This window comes from Chamaea fasciata, unplaced genomic scaffold, assembly GCF_029207755.1.
Source record: "Chamaea fasciata isolate MVZ Bird 193981 ecotype frontalis unplaced genomic scaffold, bChaFas1.0.hap1 SCAF_9, whole genome shotgun sequence".
NCBI classification, from domain to species: Eukaryota; Metazoa; Chordata; class Aves; order Passeriformes; family Sylviidae; genus Chamaea; species Chamaea fasciata.
Genome location: NW_027094094.1, coordinates 388464 through 412383, shown reverse-complemented (window position 1 = coordinate 412383; position 23920 = coordinate 388464). Strand labels below are relative to the sequence as shown.

The 23920-nt window shown below is 46.3% G+C and overlaps 1 protein-coding gene across 2 annotated transcripts in view; it reads left to right on the top strand.

Moving 5' to 3' along the window:
* The window catches only part of INPP5A (inositol polyphosphate-5-phosphatase A), a 183018-nt gene that overhangs the window by 80366 nt on the left and 78732 nt on the right, over window positions 1-23920 (top strand). For both annotated transcript variants that reach the window (XM_066190681.1, XM_066190682.1), the window contains exons 5-6: window positions 17319-17382; window positions 20842-20945. In XM_066190681.1, the coding sequence (XP_066046778.1) occupies window positions 17319-17382; window positions 20842-20945 (168 nt within the window). The remainder of the gene's footprint in view (window positions 1-17318; window positions 17383-20841; window positions 20946-23920) is intronic.

The window sequence follows — 23920 nt, the reverse complement described above, 5'->3', positions numbered from 1 at the left end:
TTTGTGCTTTTTTTTTTAACAACTTCCTTTGGAAAACTAAGGACATTTGTGTTTACCTGGGTTTTTTTGGTTTTTTTTATCCAAAGGATTGTTTTGATTGGGATTTGGGGGAAGATCTTGGGGTTTTGGGTTTTTTTTAATTACAGACCTAGAAACATACTTCATTGCACTTAGTGGGTTTGACAATCTGAGTGGGCACTCTGAGAGTGCACTCTGTGGGTTTGCCTGATTCCACAGGTGTAGTAGTTTTGCTTAAAAATGTTCCTGTTTCCCTTGAAGACGGAGCTGCTGAGTCCTGCTTTGCAGGTGAGGAAGGCTGTGCTGTGCTGAGGTGCAGCGTGGCTGGAAGGGCTCAGGCTGCCCAGTGCAGGCACAGGAAATTGGAATGAAGGGGCAGCTGTGGCCGAGGAGGAGGAGGATGTGCAGGCACAGATCTGCCCCAGCACGAGCAGCCAGGCGCTCGCTCCCTCCGGGGTGCCTGGCGAGAGCTCCCCGCCTGGCGTGTGTCTGTGTGTCCCAGTGTCCCTATGTCTGTGTGTCCCTGGGCCCCTGTGTCCGTGTGTCCTTGTGTCCCTGTGTCCCCGTGTCTCTGTGTCCCAGTGTCCCTTTGTCTGTGTGTCCCCAGGCCCCTGTGTCCATGTGTCCCCAGGCCCCTGTGTCCCCGTGTCCATGTGTCCCTGTGTCTGTGTGTGCCAGTGTCCGAGTATCCCAGTGTCCGTGTGTCCCCAGGCCCCTGTGTCCCTGTGTCCCCGTGTCCATGTGTCCCTGTGTCTGTGTGTGCCAGTGTCCGAGTATCCCAGTGTCCATGTGTCCCCGTGTCCGTGTGTCCCCAGGCCCCTGTGTCCCTGTGTCCCCGTGTCCCTGTGTCCCTGTGTCTGTGTGTGGCAGTGTCTGTGTGTGCCAGTGTCCGAGTATCCCAGTGTCCGTGTGTCCCTGTGTCCATGTGTCCCCAGGCCCCTGTGTCTGTGTGTCCCCGTGTCCTGTGTCTGTGTGTGGCAGTGTCTGTGTGTGCCAGTGTCCGAGTATCCCAGTGTCCATGTGTCCCCAGGCCCCTGTGTCCCTGTGTCCCCGTGTCCATGTGTCCCTGTGTCTGTGTGTGTCAGTGTCCGAGTATCCCAGTGTCCATGTGTCCCCGTGTCTGTGTGTCCCCAGGCCCCTGTGTCTGTGTGTCCCCGTGTCCTGTGTCTGTGTGTGCCAGTGTCCGAGTATCCCAGTGTCTGTGTGTCCATGTGTCCCCAGGCCCCTGTGTCTGTGTGTCCCCGTGTCCTGTGTCTGTGTGTGGCAGTGTCTGTGTGTGCCAGTGTCCGAGTATCCCAGTGTCCGTGTGTCCCGTGCCCGTGCTGGGCCGGGCCGGGCGGGTCGGTGGGGCCGGTGCTCCTGTCCTGGAGGGCCGAGTCCATCTGCAGGTCCTTGCAGGCTAATGTATCGCTGCAGACACTGGTATAGACATCTGAAATACAATTAAAGGGCAGGAATGCTCTATTTGTCTAAACAAGACAAAGCATGGAATGGGTTCATTTGACTTGAAACATGTAATTAGCATAACCCTTCTGGATGCTTGTTTTATCATTTGCAATATAGTAAATGATTGATTATTGTACTGTACCTTTTGAATGTCATTAACAGAATTGTTTTGTCCACTTGATTAATATGTTGCCTCAGCCTCAGAATAATCAGATTAAACTAGGTTGCCTTGTTCCTTCTGACTTGGAACATTCGTATTTCCATGCACCATCTTCTCACAAGGTCCCATGTACATTGTCTTGGGTGCATTTTGTTAACTCCAGCAGTTTCAGGACACATCCAGCTGGGAATCTCTCCTGATGTATGGAATGGCTGTTGGTATAAAAATGTATTTTCTAAGTTAGTTAACTACTATCTTCTAAGTTCAGACGGGGGGGGGGGTAGAATTGGGGTGTTTTCACTACAGTTTCTGTGACAAATCAAGCTTCTGGTGCCCATACATGTTTAGATCTTTCAGATATTTTAGGTATTACTTCACATCAGGGATCTCCAGTTTTGAATGTGTGAACCATAAGACATTATTGGTTTGTTTTACTTTTTGTCTTACTTTCTAAACCAAACCAAATTACACAAAAGCCTGAGCCTTGTTCTTTGCAAGAGTCAGAATTACAGGTTTTCAGCTGTGTGATAAATCGCATTTGTGATCCATAAACTGTTGGCTGCATTAAATTGCTGACATCCCAGCAGCTGAACAGCTTTTGCTGCAGTGATATTATCTGATCTCAGATTAAGGAGTGCTTCTTTTCATTGAACACATGTATTTTAACATATTTAGGCGTGAGGGCTGTTTGTCAGATCCTGGTCCCAAATCCAGAAGAAATGAAAGTGTCTGAGGCTCGGGCCAGTTGCTGCCCACACACACGAGCATTAGGAGCTGTAAAAACAGGTGAAGATTCCAAATGCCTTGGCAGCAAAATGTGAATGAAGCATAAACTTATGCTCCAGGGATTAAGATTTAAGTTTCTGTCTATCTGGGTCAATGTTTGAGGTTACTAAGTGTTTGAGTCATTGAACTTTAAGACTGCATTCATCACAGCTTCTTAGACTAATATAAATTTCTTCCCATTAAGTCAATAAGCGTGGTTACATCAGACAGCAGTTCTGTCTAGAAACTGAGATTAATGTCCATCATAAAAGTGACATGAAGAGACAACTTGTTTGATTTATATGGACTATTTTTATCTTCTCAATTTTAAAATAAAATTCAAGTTATTACTATATTTGTATGGAGGTTTTCTTTCTCACTTCCACTGTTATTGAAACATTCCTTTCAGGTGGTGGCTGGTGGTACTCCAGGTGTGAGCCTGTGGGACAAAAAGCCCTTCTTGTGGGTGTGCTAACAGCAAAACTGACTGACACCTTGCACTCCTGCGAAGGAGCCCTTTCACTTCATCTGTTTTCTGTAAGAAGGCATATCCAGTTGAAAAGCAGAAATTGGTTTCCGTTCAGTAGTGCTCACATTGATGTGTGAAAGCACAGTAATGCTGGCAGTGCAGCAACACAGGGTGGCTCTTGAGCCCAGCTGTAGTTCCAGGCTGGCTGAGCACGTGTCCCTCTCGGCTGGCAGAGCCGTCCCCAAGCCCACGGGGCCCCGCTCGGTGCTGTCACTGCTGGTCCCCTCAGGAGCACTGGCACCATCATCCTGAGCAGGAGCACATCTGCGCTTAATGCCCTTGGAAACTGCAGTGAAGACAGGCCTCAGCTGCAAGTTTGGAGGCCTCCAGTCCACATCACCAAAGCTCCCTTTTATCAATTCCATGTGATCAAGGAGCACGGTACAGAGCCATGAGCTTTATTTGTACAGTGGACTTTTAGTTATGGATGGATCAGCTTCATGAAGTATGTTGCAATGCTCGGCTATTTTTGAAATGCTTTAAATATATTCTCTTTACCAATTTTTAATTCAAAGCTAAAAAACAATGGTAAGATGGTGATGTTAGCATGGCCAAAACCAGGGTTTGAGCAAGGCAGTGGTGACAGGACTAGTAAATGAAGTAATCGTAACTCACTTTTCATATAGGCTCTAATGACTATGGTTTTGGTTTTGGTTTTCTTTTTGAATTATTGTTCTAAAAGTCAGGAATACCCATTGAAATGCGGCCTTTGTAAGCTAGGCCCCCACCTGAAGCTGGTAGAGCCCCTGGGCACAGTTGTATTTTTTCCTAGTTCAACCCCTTGAATTCCCTTGTGGCAGTTCAACAGCTGAAGTTCATCTGAGACTTCCAAAGGTAAAGCATTAATGGGAATGATGAATTACAGTTCCAAGCAGAATACGGCAAACGTATTTCTAACAGATTCTTCCAACACTGTTCATGATGTTTCGTTTGTTAAATGAGCTTCTGCAGGAAGGGTGGCATCCTTCTAAGCTCCCCTTGGAAGCACAAAGCAGGATTTCTGCTTCCGGCTAGATCCGAGCTGGCGTGCCTGGGCAGCTGGCAGATCTGTGCACTTCCATCCTAGTGCCCTGTCCATCTCCAGGCTCTCAGCAGGACAAGCAGATCAGGAAGAGTGAGCCAGCATTTGCTTTCTGCTCACTGTTCATGTGATGTCTGTGGTACTGGGGCAGCCTCACAAAATGAGTTCCCTGCACATAACAAGTGTCTTCCCGGCAGCTGCAGAATCACTGGAGTTCCTTTTCCTAGCACAATGTCGGTTTTTTGGGATTTCCACAGTGAAAAGATGTCTTGGCTGGAGGCTCAGCCTTTGCTTGTCCCTGCTTCTCACAGCTGGTGCTCTGGGACTTGTCAGACCTCCCCACAGTGAAACGAGGTGGAGGCAGTGGAAACAGGTCATAGCCAACCTTTCATCCAGACTTTGTGGGATCTTGAGGCGAAAGAGCATTAAGGAGTCCTGTTTGCTGTGCTAGAAGTGAGTCAGAGAGTGACAGTTTGTTGTTCGTTTTTTAGCAATTCGGTTGGATTGCCAGAATTTTCAGCGAGTAATGTTCTTGTCTGCCATCAGAGCAGTAGAACCTGCCTGTTTGTAACAAAATTCAAGTGAGTGTGCTAAATGCCTTCTAACAGTAATTAGTCAAGAATGAGTTCCTTTAAAATGTTACTACCTTAAAGCACTACACCACGTAAACTGGATATGGGTTCAAGTTGAGGTGCAGGCATGGCTGGTTAGGGGTGCACAGGGTGTGTCAGCTTTGCTTTGAGCTTTAAATCCAGGCTCTGCACCATCCAGGAATTTGCAGTGGTGGTCTCAGCAGTTCCTCTAATGCTAAAAATCACAGCCCAGGCAAAGTAGTTATGAATGTACAAATTGTACGGTATTATTGAAATTTTAAAAATCAATTAAAGCTTTTTTGTAATTGTCCACAGACATTGCATGCTCTGGTTGAGTGGCAGTAGGTAATTTGTAAACTGGTTAGGTTCATTGTTGGCCATCTCTTAGAATTGATTGTCCTTTAATTAACTTATCTCTATCATGCATGTAATGTGATTCCCAATAAAAATTACAGGATTTTAATTGAAATTGAAAAGTTCTGAAAGGTAGAAATCTAAATAATATGTCTTATATCTGTACATACTCCAACTTGCATGGACATTCTGAAGAGACTTTAATAACAAGGCAGGTTTTCCATCTGATTTAATTATCAACAGACTTAACTGAGTATTTAGATTAGAAGAGTATAATCTGGTTTATTTCCTGAAGAAAGGCTTTACATCTTTATGTCCTTATTGATTTGCCAATACCATTTAATGAGTTTCAGTTCACAAAAGTTACATTAGTTGAAATACATCTTTGGGATTGGTCCATGTATCTTTATTTTGGAAATGCAACCACTTGAAGAAAATGCTGAGCATAATTTAAAGTTAATTACAATAAAATATTGCTCTGAAGTGTACACAAAGAAATGCAAAATGGCTGCATGCATTCAATTATTCTGCATAATCTAGTTATTCTATATAATTCCAGGAAAATTAGTTTCTTGTCAGTAATCCTGATGTTTTCTTACTCTTGTTAAACCAAACACGCTGCACATGTTTTCATTTACGCTTTTATTTTTAGTTTGCATACACTGAAATTTTTTTTTAAGAATCTTTGTAGGGTACAGCTGAAATTATTAATAATCTCAGCTTCTCCAGCAGACTGCCATAGCATTGTGTTTTCCTTCTTCATCTGTGCAAGAAGGAGAAAAGATTACTTCAGTGTCCTCAGGGTTGATGCCCTTGCAGGAAGCTGTTTTGTGCCTTAAACCTGTGACTGTCTTTTGAGGTTGCCTTGTTCTTCTGCAGTTCATCTTTGTTATGTTAATTTAAAAATTTAACAGGTTTATTAATCCTGCAGAATTTATTATAGTCAAACATGAGATATTATTAAGTTGCTATTGTACAGAGCATTTACCTTCACTGTTGGAATGACTTGTCCTCTGCATTGGCAGACACAGAAACATTCATTTTGTTTCCTAATTAGGAGAGCTGCAATCAGGAACCATGACAGGGTTCAGCTCCTCAGTGTACAGCATGCCAGGTTCCATAGTGCAGGCTTTATAAAATTCTCTTTAATTCAAGAACAGAATATCATTAACTTTGTAAGTGGATGAATACAATGGACAAGCAATTTAATTAACTTCTAACATTGGATGTTGGACAGGAGACAAAATGAAATTATGCACATATTTCTTATGCAGGCAGTCAACCTTGAAAGGGACTTGATTGTGATGGGTCAGACAAGGGGACAGCTTTGTCCAATTATTTGATGTTTAGTCCTAGAATATGAAATTTGAAATTTGGTACTTTGTAAATCAATCATCTCTTATTTTGAGGCAGCTACAAAGGTTCTCTGAGAAACAAAACAACCACCAGTGACTGTGACACGCTAAATACAACCTTTTACCACATGGTACTTTCCTATTTGTAGATGACCTGTATAATGCTAAATGAAACGGGCATTAATGCCTCCTCGTCAAATTGAATTTGTCGTCTTGAGTGTATTATGTAAGAACATATCAATGAAATACTGTATTGATTTAAAGTTTTCACAATTAAAATTATTTAGCATCAGCTCAGTGTAGTAGGAGTCGCAGATCTTACCAGTTTCCCCCAAGATAAAGTGCCTTTTTTTTACTAGAAGAGAAGTGGTAAAGCCTTGAACGTCCCTCAGTGTTTCCATCTGCTCAGAGCCCTGCCGGCTGGTCCCAGCTGCGGTGGCAGTGCTGGGGGCACACCCTGTGACACTGGCAGGGTGTGACAGCTGGCAGTGGCAGCCCTGTCCCCTGCTCAGCAGGATGGGCTTTACTGATCTTTCCTGATGCTGCTCTTCTGCCGGCTGGCCCCGGCTGCAAAAATTAATGGGAAACAGCACGTACAGTACAGAGGAGAAATAATATTCTGCACTTGCATGTTACCTTCTGCAGCCTGAGGTTCAAGCTCTGTTTCTTGAAATTCAGGAAGGGTTGCCACTATCCACATGATAAATCTGGCTCTTTGGATAATTTTTTGAGCTTGTCAAGAATTTTTAACTTCCTGGGGAATATTTTTGGTTCTTCGTAAGGTTCAACACTGAAATAACCACGAGCATTTACCTGGGTATCTTTTTTGGAGAACTTATGCTTGTCCTGTGCTGTGCTCACAGTTAGAAATTAGACTTCGTTTCTGTCCCTTCCCCTCCGGAGGAGCTGGTGAATGCTCTGAGCATGGCAGGGTGTCTGGCACTGGCTCTGAAGCCCTCGGGGCACCCTCAGCAGAGGTTTTGGCTCTCTGAGCACACTCAGCCCTTCCCCTAAAGTGGCTGAGGCCGAATGCAGAGCAGGGCCCTGGGCTGCAGCTCAGAATCCTGGATTCCAGCAGCCTCCTTCCTGCACTGGGGCAGAGCCAAGCTGGGTGCCTCTTATCCTGATTGGGGCCTCCAGAGTACTTGAGCAATAGAAATATTAAATAACAGCGTGATTAATGACTTTGTGAAGGCTCTACTTTGCGTTCAGGAATATTGATAAGTGGTGCTTTTTATAAGTGCTCAGCACACATACACTTCCTTTAGCTTGGGCTGGTTCCTTGGTCTGTCACTAATCTCGGTTTTCAGAAAATGAACCTCTGTCTGATTTTTTTTTAATTGAATTTGCAATTAAAATATGAAATCTTTTTCTGAAATACATCAGTGTCAAAAGTGGCATTAAATATTCTTTGTTCATGCATTAGGTTGCATATAGGTTATTCATTTACTCACTGGATATGTTTATATAAAGCTCAGAGGTTATGTTTGTTAATTTTTATCTTCTTAAATTAACTGGTCCCAAATAATGTTTTTAAATTGAATGTGACTTTTCGTTTGCTGTAGCAAAATTATTACGGGAAGGTGATAGAGGTGGATTTTGTTAGCTGAAGTTCCCTCGTTTTTCTGTTAGTCTTCAGAATAGAAAAATGAAAGCTGCTGGGGCTTTGTTTTTGTTCAGAAAATGCGCCACGCTGATTGCTGTTAGCAGAGTCTTCTCTGAGATATCTATAATGACCAGGGCTGCAAGCAAGTTCTTTTTTATGTTAGTCTCTGGATTAAGAATTCCTTGGGATTTAGATATCTTAGAATTTTTAAAATAGTTACTCCAGTCTGTCATGTAGACAAGTCTCAACCCTGAACAAAACCTAAACAGATAAACCAATCTGAATATACCAAATCTTGTGAAAGAGACTAGAAATAAACGGTACAAGACAGCTATGTGTGAACACTTACGGTTCAGTTGTTCCCTTAATTGCATTTAATTTGACTATTACAAAAACAAAACAAAAGTTAGATTTCTAAAGTTAGAATTTTTTTTAATTATTTGTATTTTTTAGTGGTAAATTTGTATTGATTATCTATCCCCCGTGATAGTTCCAGTGTTATTGGTCTCACAGTTTAAAGGGCTGCTCTGAAGAAGAGGAAGAGTGAGGAAGCAGTGCTTGATGTTACAGGTATGGCTGCTGATGCTCAATGACAACTGCACAGCAAGGATTGTGGCATTAAAATGAGTCAAGGGTGCCTGGAAACCACAGTGAGTGTCCTGACAGCCCACATCAGCTGGGAACACGGGCAGTGTGAGGTGATTCACTGGCACAGACCAGTCCCAGGTGGAACCTCCCAGCCTCCTGCAGAGGTACAGCTGGAAGAGTCGGTCTGAAAAACTGGCAGATCCGTGAAATAAAAGGATTACAAATAAATCAGAATTTTTTAAGGCAGAAGAACTTCTAAAGACAAAACCAGTATGTGGGAATTATTTCAGAAATGCAGAAGGATATTTGGAGGTATGTATCTAATACAATTATAGTCAAGAGATTCCCAGGATTTAGGGACTCCTAGAGCTGGCCACTCCTTTTTATCGCCACCAGCTGCATCTGCTGCTTCCAGAAGTCTCTAATACTCCAACTAAATGACTTAACTGGGGAGCTGGCACTGGAGACACTGCTAAGATACATGTGCAGGTGGCTTCTTCACAACATGGGTATTACAAATAAAACATATGTATTATATATTTATGGACATTGTATGTTTGGATTATGATGCATCGTATTGTCTTAGGTTTTATGGAGTAAGAGAATCTGCAGTGCCAGTTCTGCCACTGGTTTACTCATTCTGAGTGGACAGTTCCATTTGATTTAATGGAAATATCACATGTGGCTGAACAGGTGTTTTAATACAGACCAAGGTCTGTTTCAAGAGAGTTTTTGAAGTTTGTCAGTGAGTATTTGGAGCCCACTCACTCTGACAGTTTATTAAAGGTGTAATTATTCAAATGCAGCTGAAATGAAGCTGATAGCTGTGTTTGCAGTGCAGAGCTGCAGGAGCAGGGTGTAATTGTTTGGAATGGTCGGCTCGGGCTCCGTCAGTCTGCGCTTCAGGTGGAGCAGGGCTGTTCAGGCAGCCTCAATGGCACTTTAATTGTATGTGCTTTGGCTGATAAGTCTAATTCAGGAAATGATAAATTGCTGGACACCTAATTTGTTTGCAAATAAGAAGTGATAGAGTATTTTATAATGAGTTGATCAGTGTACCCAGCCTGGTTTTTTAACCTTGACTGGGAACTCGACGGTTGGTGTTAATTTGGCTGTAGTGGATTGAGTGTGCACAGAACCACAGGCAAAAACTCCGCCGTCCCTCATGTGTGTCAGTACTTCGTCATTCACTGTTCAGGTGTGTTGGATCCACCCCGTACTGCAGCCTGCCCCTCCTTTGTTTTTGGGAAAGTGGCAGTTGTATCAAAACCGACATTTTATGGCAAACTAAGGGCAGGTGTTTTCACAAAGTGTTTCCAAACCGCCACAAAGATCCACGATAGCCGTGGCTTGTTTCCCAGCAGAATTTGGGCGCTGTTTTGCTGTGGCTGTCCCCGTGTCAGGGTACCCTGCAGACCAGGTGTTCCATCAGCTGAGGCCACGCTCAGGTATCCCCAGTCCCTGGGGAGCAGGAGGGCACCCACAGCCTGGGAACAGGAGGGCACCCACAGTCCCTGGGGAACAGGAGGGCACCCACAGTCCCTGGGGAGCAGGAGGGTACCCACAGTCCCTGGGGAACAGGAGGGCACCCACAGCCTGGGAACAGGAGGGCACCCACAGTCCCTGGGGAACAGGAGGGCACCCACAGCCCTGGGGAACAGGAGGGCACCCACAGCCTGGGGAGCAGGAGGGTACCCACAGTCCCTGGGGAGCAGGAGGGCACCCACAGTCCCTGGGGAACAGGAGGGCACCCACAGTCCCTGGGGAGCAGGAGGCCACCCACAGTCCCTGGGGAGCAGGAGGGCACCCACAGTCCCTGGGGAACAGGAGGGCACCCACAGTCCCTGGGGAGCAGGAGGGCACCCACAGTCCTGGGGAACAGGAGGGCACCCACAGTCCCTGGGGAGCAGGAGGGCACCCACAGTCCCTGGGGAGCAGGAGGGCACCCACAGTCCCTGGGAACAGGAGGGCACCCACAGCCTGGGGAACAGGAGGGCACCCACAGCCTGGGAACAGGAGGGCACCCACAGTCCCTGGGGAACAGGAGGGCACCCACAGTCCTGGGGAACAGGAGGGCACCCACAGTCCCTGGGGAGCAGGAGGGCACCCACAGCCTGGGAACAGGAGGGCACCCACAGTCCCTGGGGAGCAGGAGGGCACCCACAGCCTGGGGAACAGGAGGGCACCCACAGTCCCTGGGGAACGGGAGGGCACCCACAGTCCCTGGGGAGCAGGAGGGCACCCACAGTCCTGGGGAGCAGGAGGGCACCCACAGTCCCTGGGAACAGGAGGGCACCCACAGTCCTGGGGAGCAGGAGGGCACCCACAGTCCCTGGGGAACAGGAGGGCACCCACAGTCCTGGGGAACAGGAGGGCACCCACAGCCCTGGGGAGCAGGAGGGCACCCACAGTCCCTGGGGAACAGGAGGGCACCCACAGCCTGGGAACAGGAGGGCACCCACAGTCCCTGGGGAACAGGAGGGCACCCACAGTCCCTGGGGAGCAGGAGGGCACCCACAGTCCCTGGGGAACAGGAGGGCACCCACAGTCCCTGGGGAACAGGAGGGCACCCACAGTCCTGGGGAGCAGGAGGGCACCCACAGTCCCTGGGGAGCAGGAGGGCACCCACAGTCCCTGGGGAGCAGGAGGGCACCCACAGTCCTGGGGAACAGGAGGGCACCCACAGTCCTGGGGAACGGGAGGGCACCCACAGCCTGGGAACAGGAGGGCACCCACAGTCCCTGGGGAACAGGAGGGCACCCACAGCCTGGGGAACAGGAGGGCACCCACAGTCCCTGGGGAGCAGGAGGGCACCCACAGTCCCGGGGAGCAGGAGGGCACTCACAGTCCCTGGGGAACAGGAGGGCACCCACAGTCCCTGGGGAGCAGGAGGGCACCCACAGTCCTGGGGAGCAGGAGGGCACCCACAGTCCCGGGGAGCAGGAGGGCACTCACAGTCCCTGGGGAACAGGAGGGCACCCACAGTCCCTGGGGAGCAGGAGGGCACCCACAGTCCCTGGGGAACAGGAGGGCACCCACAGTCCCTGGGGAGCAGGAGGGCACCCACAGTCCCTGGGGAACAGGAGGGCACCCACAGTCCCTGGGGAACAGGAGGGCACCCCCAGCCTGGGGAGCAGGAGGGCACCCACAGTCCCTGGGGAACAGGAGGGCACCCACAGCCTGGGGAGCAGGAGGGCACCCACAGCCTGGGGAGCAGGAGGGCACCCACAGTCCCTGGGGAACAGGAGGGCACCCACAGTCCTGGGGAGCAGGAGGGCACCCCCAGCCTGGCTGCCTGGCCAGGTTGGTGCCAGCAGCCCCTGGGCACCGGCAGCCGTTGTGTGGTCCAGGCCCCCACGTTCTCCCATTTCGGGTTTTTCTCTTTGAAGTCTCCTAGACGTCACGGTGCCATAAGTGAGCCCAGAGCGGGCGCCTGTGCAGTGCCCATGGAGCTCCAGTGTGACATTGCTGCCCGGGGTGGCAGCAGCCGCCAGCGCTGGGCTGGCCTCCAGTGAGAGGCGGCTGCTCACGGACTCCATCCCGCTAATGGGAAACTAATGCCTGCTCCTGATGTTCGGGTTTATAAACATGTGAAATACTTTTTTAATTGTTGGTAGCAAAGCAGGCGGGCAATCAATAGAGTCAGGCGTGCCAAACCCGCTGTTGACATTCAGCAGAGCCAAAAAGGCTGGTAGGAGATAAGGGCTTCCTGTCAGCAGTGCTCGCGCTAATTCATATTCAGACATTGTCATGTTCCATGATAAATGAATTCCTTGAACTATATTGATATAGGAGGTTAAACATTGAAAAAGTTGGGCTGAACTTTGACTTTAAATATTCATTAAAGCTAATTATGGATTTTATGACTACATGAATTACAGTTTCTGTGTCATCATTGGCAATTTATTTTAAATATATTTAAAGCAATCTTTATATATTAACTGTCACATTTAGTGAGGTAATGCAGTAAATGTTTACTCTGTACAGTAATTAAACTTTTATTCATCTATTTCCTTTTTGCATTAAATCTCCACAGATTAAATGTGGACTTTAAAAAGAAATTATGCCAATTAACTGTTTTAAAAAACCCTATAACTATTAAAATCTTCAGAGTTTTGTGGCAAAATTTTTGTATAATGAAAGGAATAGTTCTTTTAATAATGCTGGATTTGTAATCCATCAGAACCAGTATTTTCTCTTGCCATTAGCACTGGTTTTCCCAGACGAGTCTTTCTATATGGAATAATGAAAGAAATCTCTAATACCGTAATGAGTATCATTCTGGAACCTAATTAAGTGCTGTGAATGTTCAACTTCAATCTGCTAACAGGGGAAGATGTCTGGTTTTTTCTCCATAATACATTTCTGGGGAGCTTGGAGCCGTTCTCATGAATGTGCTCCCCTTGGAACATTGCTCTCTGTGTCTATGGCCGCAGTACAGGTGCACACGCAGACGTGGTCGGAATAGTCAGGTGCTTCTGTCAGTCCGGAAAAAGCATTTTGTTAACAGAGATAAAATGCCCGGCCTTTCCCTGAGCTCCTGAGCGTTTCCATGAGGGCCATTCTCACAAAAGCCAGGATGTGTGTGCCTGTGTACTCTGCAGTTAGTGACCGTGATATCGACACAGGTCCTGGGAGTTTACAAAGGAAATTTTCCCTGCTCTACCTACAGGATCTTGGGTGCTGGCCTGACTGATTTTAGGGGTGTTAAAGCCAAGCTGTTGGTTATAGTGAACAGGGGGTCACCAGAAGAATCTGTTCTACCATCTTGTGTGTTTCTTAAGAACTTGACCCAGCTACACATGAGTATTGTTCATGACTGTGCCTCCTGACTTTCTGTTTAGGCATCGAGTTACTGGCAGTGACTGTGTGGTGTTTCCTCGTGGCCACGGGTGTTGCTCTGAGGTGTCCATGGACTTCTGGGCATAACTGGGCACCTCAGGCTCTGATGAAGTCCCTTCTGTCTTGTCAGCTCCTAGCTTTATTAGTAAGGTATAGATCAAGGAATCATAGAACCATCACTTGGGTTGGAAGGGAGCTCAAAGCCCACCCAGGGCCACCCCTGCCCTGGCAGGGACACCTCCCATTGTCCCAGGCTGCTCCAGCCCCAGTGTCCAGCCTGGCCTTGGGCACTGCCAGGGATCCAGGGGCAGCCACAGCTGCTCTGGGCACCTGTGCCAGGGCCTGCCCACCCTGCCAGGGGACAATTCCTTCCCAGTTCACCTGGGAATAGCATGTGCTGTCCCGGTGTCCCCGAGGCCAACAGGTTGGGATGGTCTGAAAGCTTCTGGTGGTGCTGGGTCCAATGACCTTGACACAGTGGCAGAGCCAGGGGCTGCCAGGTTGGCCTGTTGAGTTGGGAGCTTTCTGATCTGAGCCTGACTGTGAGCCATCCATTCATCGCTCTGCCCTAAAGCTACCGAAATAGAATTCTCCGCTGGTCTGTGTTTGCTGACTGCTTGGAAAATCAAGCAGAGAAGCCTGTGGCTGCTGCCTGCACTTCATTGCAGTGAGACATGTGGTGCAGAAGAGCGTGTGCCATCCCCTGGGCATTCCCTGGGGCAGCAGTGCTCCCTCCAGGTGACAGGTGTTGTGCCGTGTCCGAGTGCTGGCCTCAGAAACGAGGGTGCTCTGGGTGCTGGAGAGGAGAGGCTGCAGACTGCCCTGCTCGGGGGGATCGCAGCACGGTCTGGAGGGCACAGCTGCGTCCTCCCTGCTGTGTGGGGACATCAGCCCCAGTGGCCCCCAGGGTTGTTTCCCAGGTTTCTGCTCTAGAAGGGCTGTCGTGAAGGGGGTGCGATGCGCCGCAATATTCCTGGCTCTGCTGTGGTGCAGCCGCTGATGTCCCTGTGACTGAGGAAGGGAGGGACAGTGTGCAGCATGACTGCTGAGCTTCCCGTTGAGTAGCAGCACCAATTTACAGTGGTGTGGAATTTGTGCCAACAGCAGAAGTCATCCATCTCAGCAACCTTTCAAGTGGAACAAACAATAGCTTTCTCTCCTTATGTTTGGGATGTTTAAAAGTTAAGATGTTTGGGTGGTTTGCAATCTGTAATGTGTTCCTGTGTTGTATCACTTAGATATTGTACGTGCTGCTGTTGCTGCTCTATGCACCAGTACTGCTTTTTCCAAAGGATACTGAACTTGTAAATAAGAAAATAAAGCAAAGCTCTTAGACTTAAAATTAATCTTATTTAACTTTATTGTTGAACTGACATTTTATGACAAATAAATTGAATTAACATAATCGCCTCAACTAAAGGGCCTCGGCAGTAGGCCCTGGAAGGCTTTTTTAATATATTTCATTGTGTTAGGGCAGGGAATTATAAGTGCACTCCATCATTTTTACGAGTTTACATTTATGTACCTAAGGCTGATTAAGTCTATAATAATGCGGAAGATAGCGATAGCTGTAATTTCCATTCCATTATAGTTTTGATTCTTTATAGTGGGGTGTTTGGAATCGCACAGTCCAAGCCAGTCTGAATGTTAGTGCTATCAGCTCCTGGAACTTGACAGAGTTACTCCGTCACTGTCACAGATCCATTGTGCACGAGTAGTTGATACTCATGCCGCAAGTGTAGACTATCAAACCGAACTTCTGCTGCGTTAAGTCTTAAACATTAGTTTTTAAAAATGAGATTAAAACTATATCAAGCAATGAGCAAATTGTGACACTCAAAATGAAGTTGTAGCTTAAGTATGAATGACAGTACTGTTTTTAAGAGTTATGACACCCGAAGTGAAATGGGGTTTAGAGCGTCTGTTTTTTTCTTGGTTAACTTGTTGATATTCCACATAAAGAAGCTTTGGAGTTCACAGTTCTGTCACCTAAATTTAGATGGTCACCTGTTTTTAACATTATTTGTACCTGATTTGGATCGGTCACTATTTCCAAACAGTTTTTTTACTAAGTCATAGGTTTCCATCTCAGCTGAGGCACGGGGAATTCCAGTGAGAGTGAAGGGAAAAGTTTACCAGGAAGGTGGTCAGACACAGGAGCAGCAGCTCAGAGGGGAGGGCAGGCTCCACCTCAGGAGAGTTCTGAGTCCCCTGGACAAAGCCCTGGGCAGCTGCACTGGCAGCCCTGCCTGGGACAGGGATTGGACTGGAGACCTCCCAGGTCCCTTCACAGCCTGATTCTGCTGTGCTGCATTGTGGGGACAAAGGAGGAGCTCGCTTAAAACATCACTTAGTGTTACAGGTAGGCTGGATTGCCATGTGTTACTGACACAGCCTAGGATTTCCCGTTCCAGCATCCCTTTTTCATTTGCTTTTAAGTTTTTCAGACTTGAGGCATTTGGGATGATACTTTCCAGATGCTTGCCAAGGCTCCTTTCTTTTTCTTCTGAAGGCCATGTAAGAAAAAAGCTGAATCCTTATATTGAGTTCTTAAAGATTATTATTATTACATAGCAAAATACAAAGCATATATACCTTTATATATGTCAGATTTTGCCCTTCACATTGAAGAAAGAGATGGGCCAGATGGGAATATCATGTGGTAGCAGTATTTTTGTCTTGTCCCAGGATTTATTTTCTCCTGGCAATGTGTCCTTGTTGCAGCACACTTAACCTTGAGTCCTTCACAGGGGTGTCTCCTGCAGTTCCTTGTTTGCCTCCTCCGTGTTATGAAAAAGAAACCCAAAGGCTCGATGGAATCTGCCTGGGTCACAGGGACGCGTACTCATCAGTTAAACATGTGGCAGTGTTTTCTGTTGGATGGACCCATATGTCAAGGAGATGGGCAGGACCTCATGGTTGTGCCTTTGACAAATCAGCAAATGTCTAATCTCTGGATGTGCAGCCTCTCATAAATAATGCAGCAGTCACCGAACCCAGCACTGCTGTGCTGGGAGGGGCTTTGTTGTTGGAGAGGAAAAGACGCAATGAAACGAAATCATCTTTTTTGGTTAATGTGTTGCTTCTTCTATTCTTCTTAGTAAGAGTTTATCCAGTAACAGGCCGGTTTTTTCTCAGTTTCTGTTGGATGCATCAGATGTATCTAAAGGCTCATCAAGTTCTCCTTCAAATTTTTTTTATTTTTTTTTTAATATTCCACCATAAAATCTACTTGGCCTGGTTTTTTTCTTTCTTACTTGATTTTCATTTGCTCTCTCCTAATATGTAATCTTCCTCTCATTACCTGGGGAAAAGCAGTAGATGACACGTGTGTGGAGAAGACAAAGCCAGCTGCAAGCTGGTGGTCCCCGTGTGTGTCACCGTGGCACAGATGGGGCAGGGAGGGACTGTGAGCCCCAGGGGTGGGCAGCCCTGGAGGGTGGCAGGACAAGGGCACGGGGACAGGCGCCTGGGGCAGGAAGGCCCAGGGGAGCTGGCCCTGTGGAGGAACTGTGTAAGTTTCAGGGTAGGGGAAAGCCACCATGTCAGGCTGTGTTGGGAGGTTCTGGAGCCTCTTCTGCAGAGGCTTTAGGTGCAAATGAGAAAACTTCGAAATCGCCCTTGTTTCCTGTACCACCTGCTCTAAAAGCTTTGGTTTTGCTTTGAAAGTGAAGAAGAAATTGTCAGCTTTTTGTAACAGAATTGAGGGTCTGTTTTGGGGGCTCAGAAAGGCGCCTGTCTGTGTCACTGATCACATCCATCCGTTTGGTGTTTAAATGTACACCTGGCAGTGCCCTTACTGTGGTCAGTCAGCTGTTAGACATCATCTCTATAATGACTAATGAAATTTCAGAGAAGCAACAAAAGAATTTAATATTTTTATAGATCTTAGAATATGTAAACATCAGTAATTTTATTTATTAGTATTTAATTTCTTGAGTTTGGGTAATTTTCTAATTGGAAAGCCTGATGCTCTTTCAGGTCTTGTTAGCCAAAGTATATATTTTTATAATTCCATGTTTTATTTGGTTTGTTTTACAGGCTCTAGGAAGTTTTTACTTTCTTCATGAATCTTTGAAAAACATCTACCAGTTTGATTTTAAAGGTAAGCAAAGGAATGAATTTTTTTTAATGGTCAATTGGCTTTATACACCAAGGCAGTTTTTCCACGCTCTTTTCTGTTGCTGGTACCTGGCAGTGTTTCCATGTTATGCAGACTCCTGTAAAATGCAGGCGGGTCCCTTGGTGACAGGTGTTGCTTTTCTTGCCTTTTATAGACCTTCTAGAAGAAGTCAATGGACCAGCCACAGGCTGCAAGCCAGAGCATTAATCATTCCCATGCACCTTTAGGTCCACAGTGATCCATGAGGATTTCAGAACAGCTCTGAATGGCCACAAGGTTCTTCCATGTAGATCAGACCAAGACCTTAACTGTCCACCAGTGATGGTCCTTTTGCAAAGCAGCTGAGGTAGATTTATGGCTTAAATTACTTGGGAGCAGAGCAGGTCAGTAGGCGGGTGGCACTGTTTTAACCCACAGTGATCCTTCGGGTTGGAGGTCTTGCTGTGTCTCACAGGTTTGAAAGTAATGCTAGGCTATGTGCATTAAATATTAGAAATATGATAGGAGATTATTGAATTCTTCCTGAGGTGAATGTAAAAAAGATCATATAAAATTTATGTTATTTCAGTTAAGAACTGTATATATTTAATACAAAAATATCCTGAGCTTCATTTAGCTTACTGAGCTGAGTCACATTAATAGTACATCTGGCATCCCATTAATGGGAGGCCCTGTTGAAATGGTAGTGGCTATGGGCTGAACTAATCGTCATAATTATATAGATTAATTATTTTTGTTCTCAGCAGACAGATTCTCTCTGCTCATGTAATTGAGGGTACAGGGTCTTCCTGCCCTGGAAGATTTGAGCAGTAGTTCTGTACTACTGAATTATGTACAATTCAAGCCTTAGCCAGCATAGGTCCTCCTGTGACCGCTGGTTTCAGTGCTGAAGGAACATTTTTGCTGTAATATCAGAGTGATTTTATTTCTGACAAACCGTATGGGAACACTCCACAGCAGAGCTGGCACTCCTGAGAGATCATACCTGGGCCTTGTCCCCGACTAGGGCAGTTCTGCAGGTGCTCAGAAATGAAGTGCGCACGTGCTGGGGACACTGGGGGAGGCTGGGGGGTTCCCAGGTGGTCCCTGGCTCTGGGCAGGACACTTTGCTGTCCTCTGTGTGGCTCTTCATTCATTCTGCCCTGCAAATGGCTGTGTGTGCCAACGGTATGGGAGCTGTCTCAGCACCCCTGAGCCCTCAGCTCCATCCCATCAGCCCTGGAGGAGCAGCAGCAGCTTCACCCCAAACTCCACCTGAAGGTCCCTCCCGATGGTCACGGATGGGAGATGTCCTGCTCCAGCAATACCTGGCAGGGAAATGACAGCTGCTTCAGGAAAAGAGGACCTTTCTGGATTTACTGGTCCTTTGTTGGGCAGCTTATTTGCTACTGTACAGCTTTTAAAAGAAAGTGTAAGAATTTTTAAAAAGTGAGAAAATGGAAGAAAAAAGTATAGAGGAAAACAGTTCATAGGGAAACAATAAACAGATGGTTATTCCAGAAAAGAAATGCTTTAAATGGTCACTGCTTTGTTTTGCTTGGCAAAACTTCAGCAGAGCCAACTGGGATGTGAATCGTGTTCATAAAGATGGGTTTGTCCCAAATATCATTTAAAAGGAAAAAACTCTTAATAAAGATCCAAGGAAACGGGTGAATTGGTGTTGTAAGTCACATGCTGTTCTTGTAACAGAGCAGAATCCATCTCCCAGCATAGGGTTTGTAAAATATGACCCCAAAGGCTCCCATCTTTCAGTGGAAATGTAAAACTTGCCTCATCTCTCCTGACTATTGACATTTTCGCAGTGTATTAAGCTCTTAAATCAGAAGAAAAATCCAAATGAATACGAACATCCTCTGCACAAAAATCATTATGAAATTCTGGTTCTACTCAGAAGCATGCAAAAAATAGATGTTTATACACAATTCAGTATTCCTGGAACATCACTGTTGCTTTTCAAAATTCACTGCACAGTTGGATGTGACTGAATACAGACTGGAAAAAAAAAAGATTGTCGCTGTTTTTCAGATCTCAGGAAGACATCTCTCCATTTTAAAATTGGAACAGTTTCTCCTGCAGTCTCACTTATTAAATGCTATAGTGCAGAAATGCTGGGCTGTTTTCACAGTGCTCAGAGGCCCAGAAGTTTTCTTACAATTTAAACTAGTCCAAACTCTGTTCTGAAGGGGTGTCCTCTAAGAGAGGGTTTAGGCCGGTTGACAGTTCTGTTTACAGGGAGAATCTTGTCCTCTGGTGTGAAGTCAGCAGTGCAGCAGAGCTGGTGTCAGTTGTGTTGCCCCTGCGGGCTCTGCTCAGCAGCCCTGGCAAGGAGCCTGTGTCTCATGTGGTGTGGGTGCCCCGGGGGTGATGGAGAGGTCATAGGGATGTGCCTCCCTTTGCCAGCTGCTGCCTGTTAGTGAAGTTCTCCCAGCAGATGCCCTCAGTCCTTACAGTTCTGCCAAGTCTTTCCTGTAACTCAAAAGGCATCGGGATCTCTTTGCTGACACTGTTAAATCTGCTGAAAGAGACACATCCATCCATGATCCACTTAGAATGATGCCAGATCAGTTTATCAGGGTATTTGCTCAGTCGTCCTGTAGGAGCCAGGCCTCAGAGTGCTTGGCAGATAAAGAATGATACCTTTTATTTTCCTGAAGACATAGTGCTGCATTACAGTAAATGCTTCCTCAGGTATCCAGTAGCCCTGAACAGTTTGGGACTCTTGATAATACTTGAAGTTTTTCTCTTACAGATTCCCAGTTGAAACTGAATCCCGTTGAGTAGGTCCAGCATGACGGCAGCTGTACATCAGCTGCTCGAGCTCCTGTGTCAGAGCTAAACTGAGTCAGGTTCTCACCTTAGGTATGCCAGTACATTGCTCTCAGGTGAGAAACCAAGTATGCAATGAATCAAGAAGGAATCATTGTGGGTTAAAACTCAAATGAGCTGAGTAGGTCCACAGGAGTCTGCTGTTTCTGTCTATGATGAAACTGTTCATAAGAGACTTTGGAAAGCGATGTGCATCACCAGTGAGTCTCTGGTGCAAGTCCAACACCCATTCCAGCTACTGGAATCCGTGCCTCATGTGCTGATGGCCAGAAAGGGTTGATCGGGAGGAGCCTGGGGGCTGCAGGGTCTCAGAGCAGCTGAGGTGGGATTTGAGTGCAAGGGCGTACAGAGACCAGGCTGAAGATTAGAGCTCCAACACTTTATAGGGCTCAGGATAGTAGAAATGACGATACCATAACTGTGTAACTTCAAGGTGTCTGATACAAACAGGGGTGTTTATTTTCCCCCAGAACACTTCAGTGCTTGCACATTTTTTATAAGATCCTGTTGATTCACCTGCTGTTTTGCAGATGCTGCTGCTTTGCCAGTGAGTGTGAGAAGATGTTCGTAATGTTGAAGTTACGTATACTAATTTTGGTTTATCTCTCTTCCTAGCTAAGAAGTATAAAAAGGTTACTGGGAAAGAAATCTACTCTGACACTTTAGAAAGCACACCCATGCTGGAAAAAGAGAAGTTTCCACAGGATTATTTCCCTGAGGTAGGTACAGAACTGTGAAGCATTCCCAAATACTAGGTTTTATTTTGATTTCCTTTGGCTACTCTTGAGCAGCTCCTGTCAGTGATAAGGGCAGAATGGAATCTTGGAGTTTTGTCTGTCGGTTTCTTGACACCTGTAATGCGTGTTTTAAATCGTGGCGTGATGCACCAAAATCCAGTAAGAAATCCCTGTGAAGAGGGAGGACAGTGCTGAAAAGACTCCTTTGTGCACGTAAACCCCAGGAAGCGTGGCAGTGTGCCATGGCAGGGCTGTCTCTGCAGCCACGGGTGGATTCTGCCAGCGCAGGGAGCTCGCCCTGGTGCGGGGGACACCTGACTCAGACACACACTGCTGCTGGCCCCCAAGGCTGCCCTCACACTCCCTTTTGTGCTTCTTCTCAGAAGAGCTGGCGGTGCTCAAGGTTTGAGATTGATGGACTTGTCAAAACCAGAAGCACAAGCCAAGCTGAGGGGCTTCTTCCACTGCACCTGCAAGTGCAGACTCTCTTTTCTTTGATGTTTCCTTTCATTTTCTGAGTTTTAATTTCTTAAGAACATCTAGAACATGGGTGTTTAATGGTTAATGTTCTCCTCAAACCAAGTGAATAAATTTGTTGAGCTCCTGTAACATTTGTGGAACAAACAGGCATGTCACTACTTTAATAAAAGGAAGAACTAAATAAACTCCTAAAATTAATTTCGAATTTGTAAATATATACACTTAGAGATATTTACATAGTGCTTGTGTGCTTGGCAGAGCATTGCATAAATAGTTATGGGATTGATAGGGTGAAGGTTGTTCTTTTTCTTGACTCTGATACTAAATTATTTATTTTTATATCTCAGTACTGGAAGGAAAAGTGCCTTTGACATACTTTTGCAAAGCATTTACTTCCTGTGAATAAACATGTCAAATACTTCTTTGAAGTTACGTGTTCCATCATTTTGAGGCGGATCCTCGGGCGTTTGTTTCTCCGCGGCAGTGTGGGTGCCTGCGGTGCTGAGAGCCCTGCACAGCACAGCGAGTCTGCCTTGTGCCCCAGCACCAGGACGGGCTGCGCATGGCTCGCTGATACCCGGGGGAATGGTTTCCTCCTTCGTTTACTTCGCTGCTATTGCTTCGTGGTGAGACTGGCAGAGCTGTGACTTGTTCAGCATTGTTTGTAACCCCTCTTGCATCAGCGGTTCTCCACAGTCTCTTGTGCAGTGGTTGAGTCTTGGGGCTTTCCCTCAGGTTTTGAGGAGCAGGAGTGGCGCTCAGGGGTCATTGGCAGCTCCTCCTCAGTACAGCCTCCCGTGCAGCTTGGGGGCAGGACCGCGGGGACTGTGGGGTCTGGAGCCCGAGGAGCGGCCTTTGGAGGCTGAGACACCCTCACGCTGCTCCCTTTGGTTCCGGTGCCTTGACCCACTGTTCTGAGCAGAGACCTCTGTGTTTTGTCAGGGATAGTGTTTACCGGGAGGAGGAGCACACGGGAAAAGAGAAAATCCCCGAATATTTGCAGTTAAGTAATGAACGAATCTCTGAAGCACCTTGGCAGCTCAGTTCTGTTCCTGCCCGCAGCGCAGTTTCTGGGCACGCTGCTGCAGCCAGAGCCATGGAGCAGGCCGGGGCTGTGCTGTTGCAGAGCTGTGCACAGGAGGAGAGGAGAGGAGAGAGGCACGGGCTCTGCAGGTCTGCAGTGATGTGAGCCGCAGCAGCATCCCTGCTGCAGCTCTGTACCTTGTGTCCTGGCCTGGCCTGCGCCTGCCCTGTGCCAGCCCAGGATGTTTTCATGGGACTTGAAAAGCTAGAAAATAATTGCAGGGATTTTTAGACTACGCTGTTTCTCTTTGGAACTGGAGACCGAAAAGCGTCTCAAACACACAGACACAGCAACAGCAAAAAACAGCAGGGAGATAGTTTTGGTTCTCACATGCGTGTTTCTATATGTAAAGCTAAAATTAATCTTGCTATCACATGATTTCTCTCTAGACAAATGTTAGTATAGCAATAGTAATTAAAAGGCCACACAATAGTGTGTATTTTGGAAATTTGGCGTTACCCAGCAGAAGGCATGAGCAACATATTCGCCCAGACATTGGATTGACATCCTCTTGTGTGTTTTAGCCAGACCTTTCATATCACATCTGCAATTTTTTTGTGTGAGAAACAGTTTAAAACTGATTTCTTTTTATTGCAGCTGTTTAAGGATGATCTAAAAGTAATTACAGTGATTGAGGCATAATGCAATTCAAAATAATTACAGCCCACTGCATATAAAACTAACAAAACTTTCTGCCTTGATTTATGGGTCCTCTTGGCAAGGCATAAACCTCAAATGATGCCTCTGGGAGCAACACTCTAGATAATGTTGGGCCATTTTAAAAAAAGCAGATTTGTGTAGTCTATCAGGCCTGAGTAATTTTTTTTTCTCATAGTGAGAAATTGGTTGTTATCATAGATCACAGATACTGCTCAAAGCTCTTATGAAAGATGAATTAATTTCACTAATGCTTTAATGCAAACCTTTCATGGAGGAGGCTGTATGGTGATAACCTTACTGCGGTCTCTCCTTTCTCAATTATGATTTATGTTGTCTTTTAGTAGATGAAACTGCCTGTATTCACAATCCATCTGCTGGCTAAAGGAATCCTATTAACAGAGGATCTGAGAAGAGACTTAATAATGTAAGGTGAAAGATGTGGTATCCCCTTTCTGGGACATGAAGTAGGATTTTTTTTTTCCTATTTTAAAATGTAGATCACTCTCTGAGAGCATAAGATGACCTATGTCATCTCCACCTGGTTTTATGCTGGCTTACAGATGGTGTAGCAGCTAGTGACCATTTGTTAAATAAAGATTGTTGCTTTGAAATCTGCTATAAAAAGCAAATTTCTCTTTCCTCCTTCCCAAGCTATAACTCTTCTTTACATTCTGTTTCCAAAACTTTCTGAGTTCCAAAGACTTCATTTAGAAATACTAAAGCACATACATGC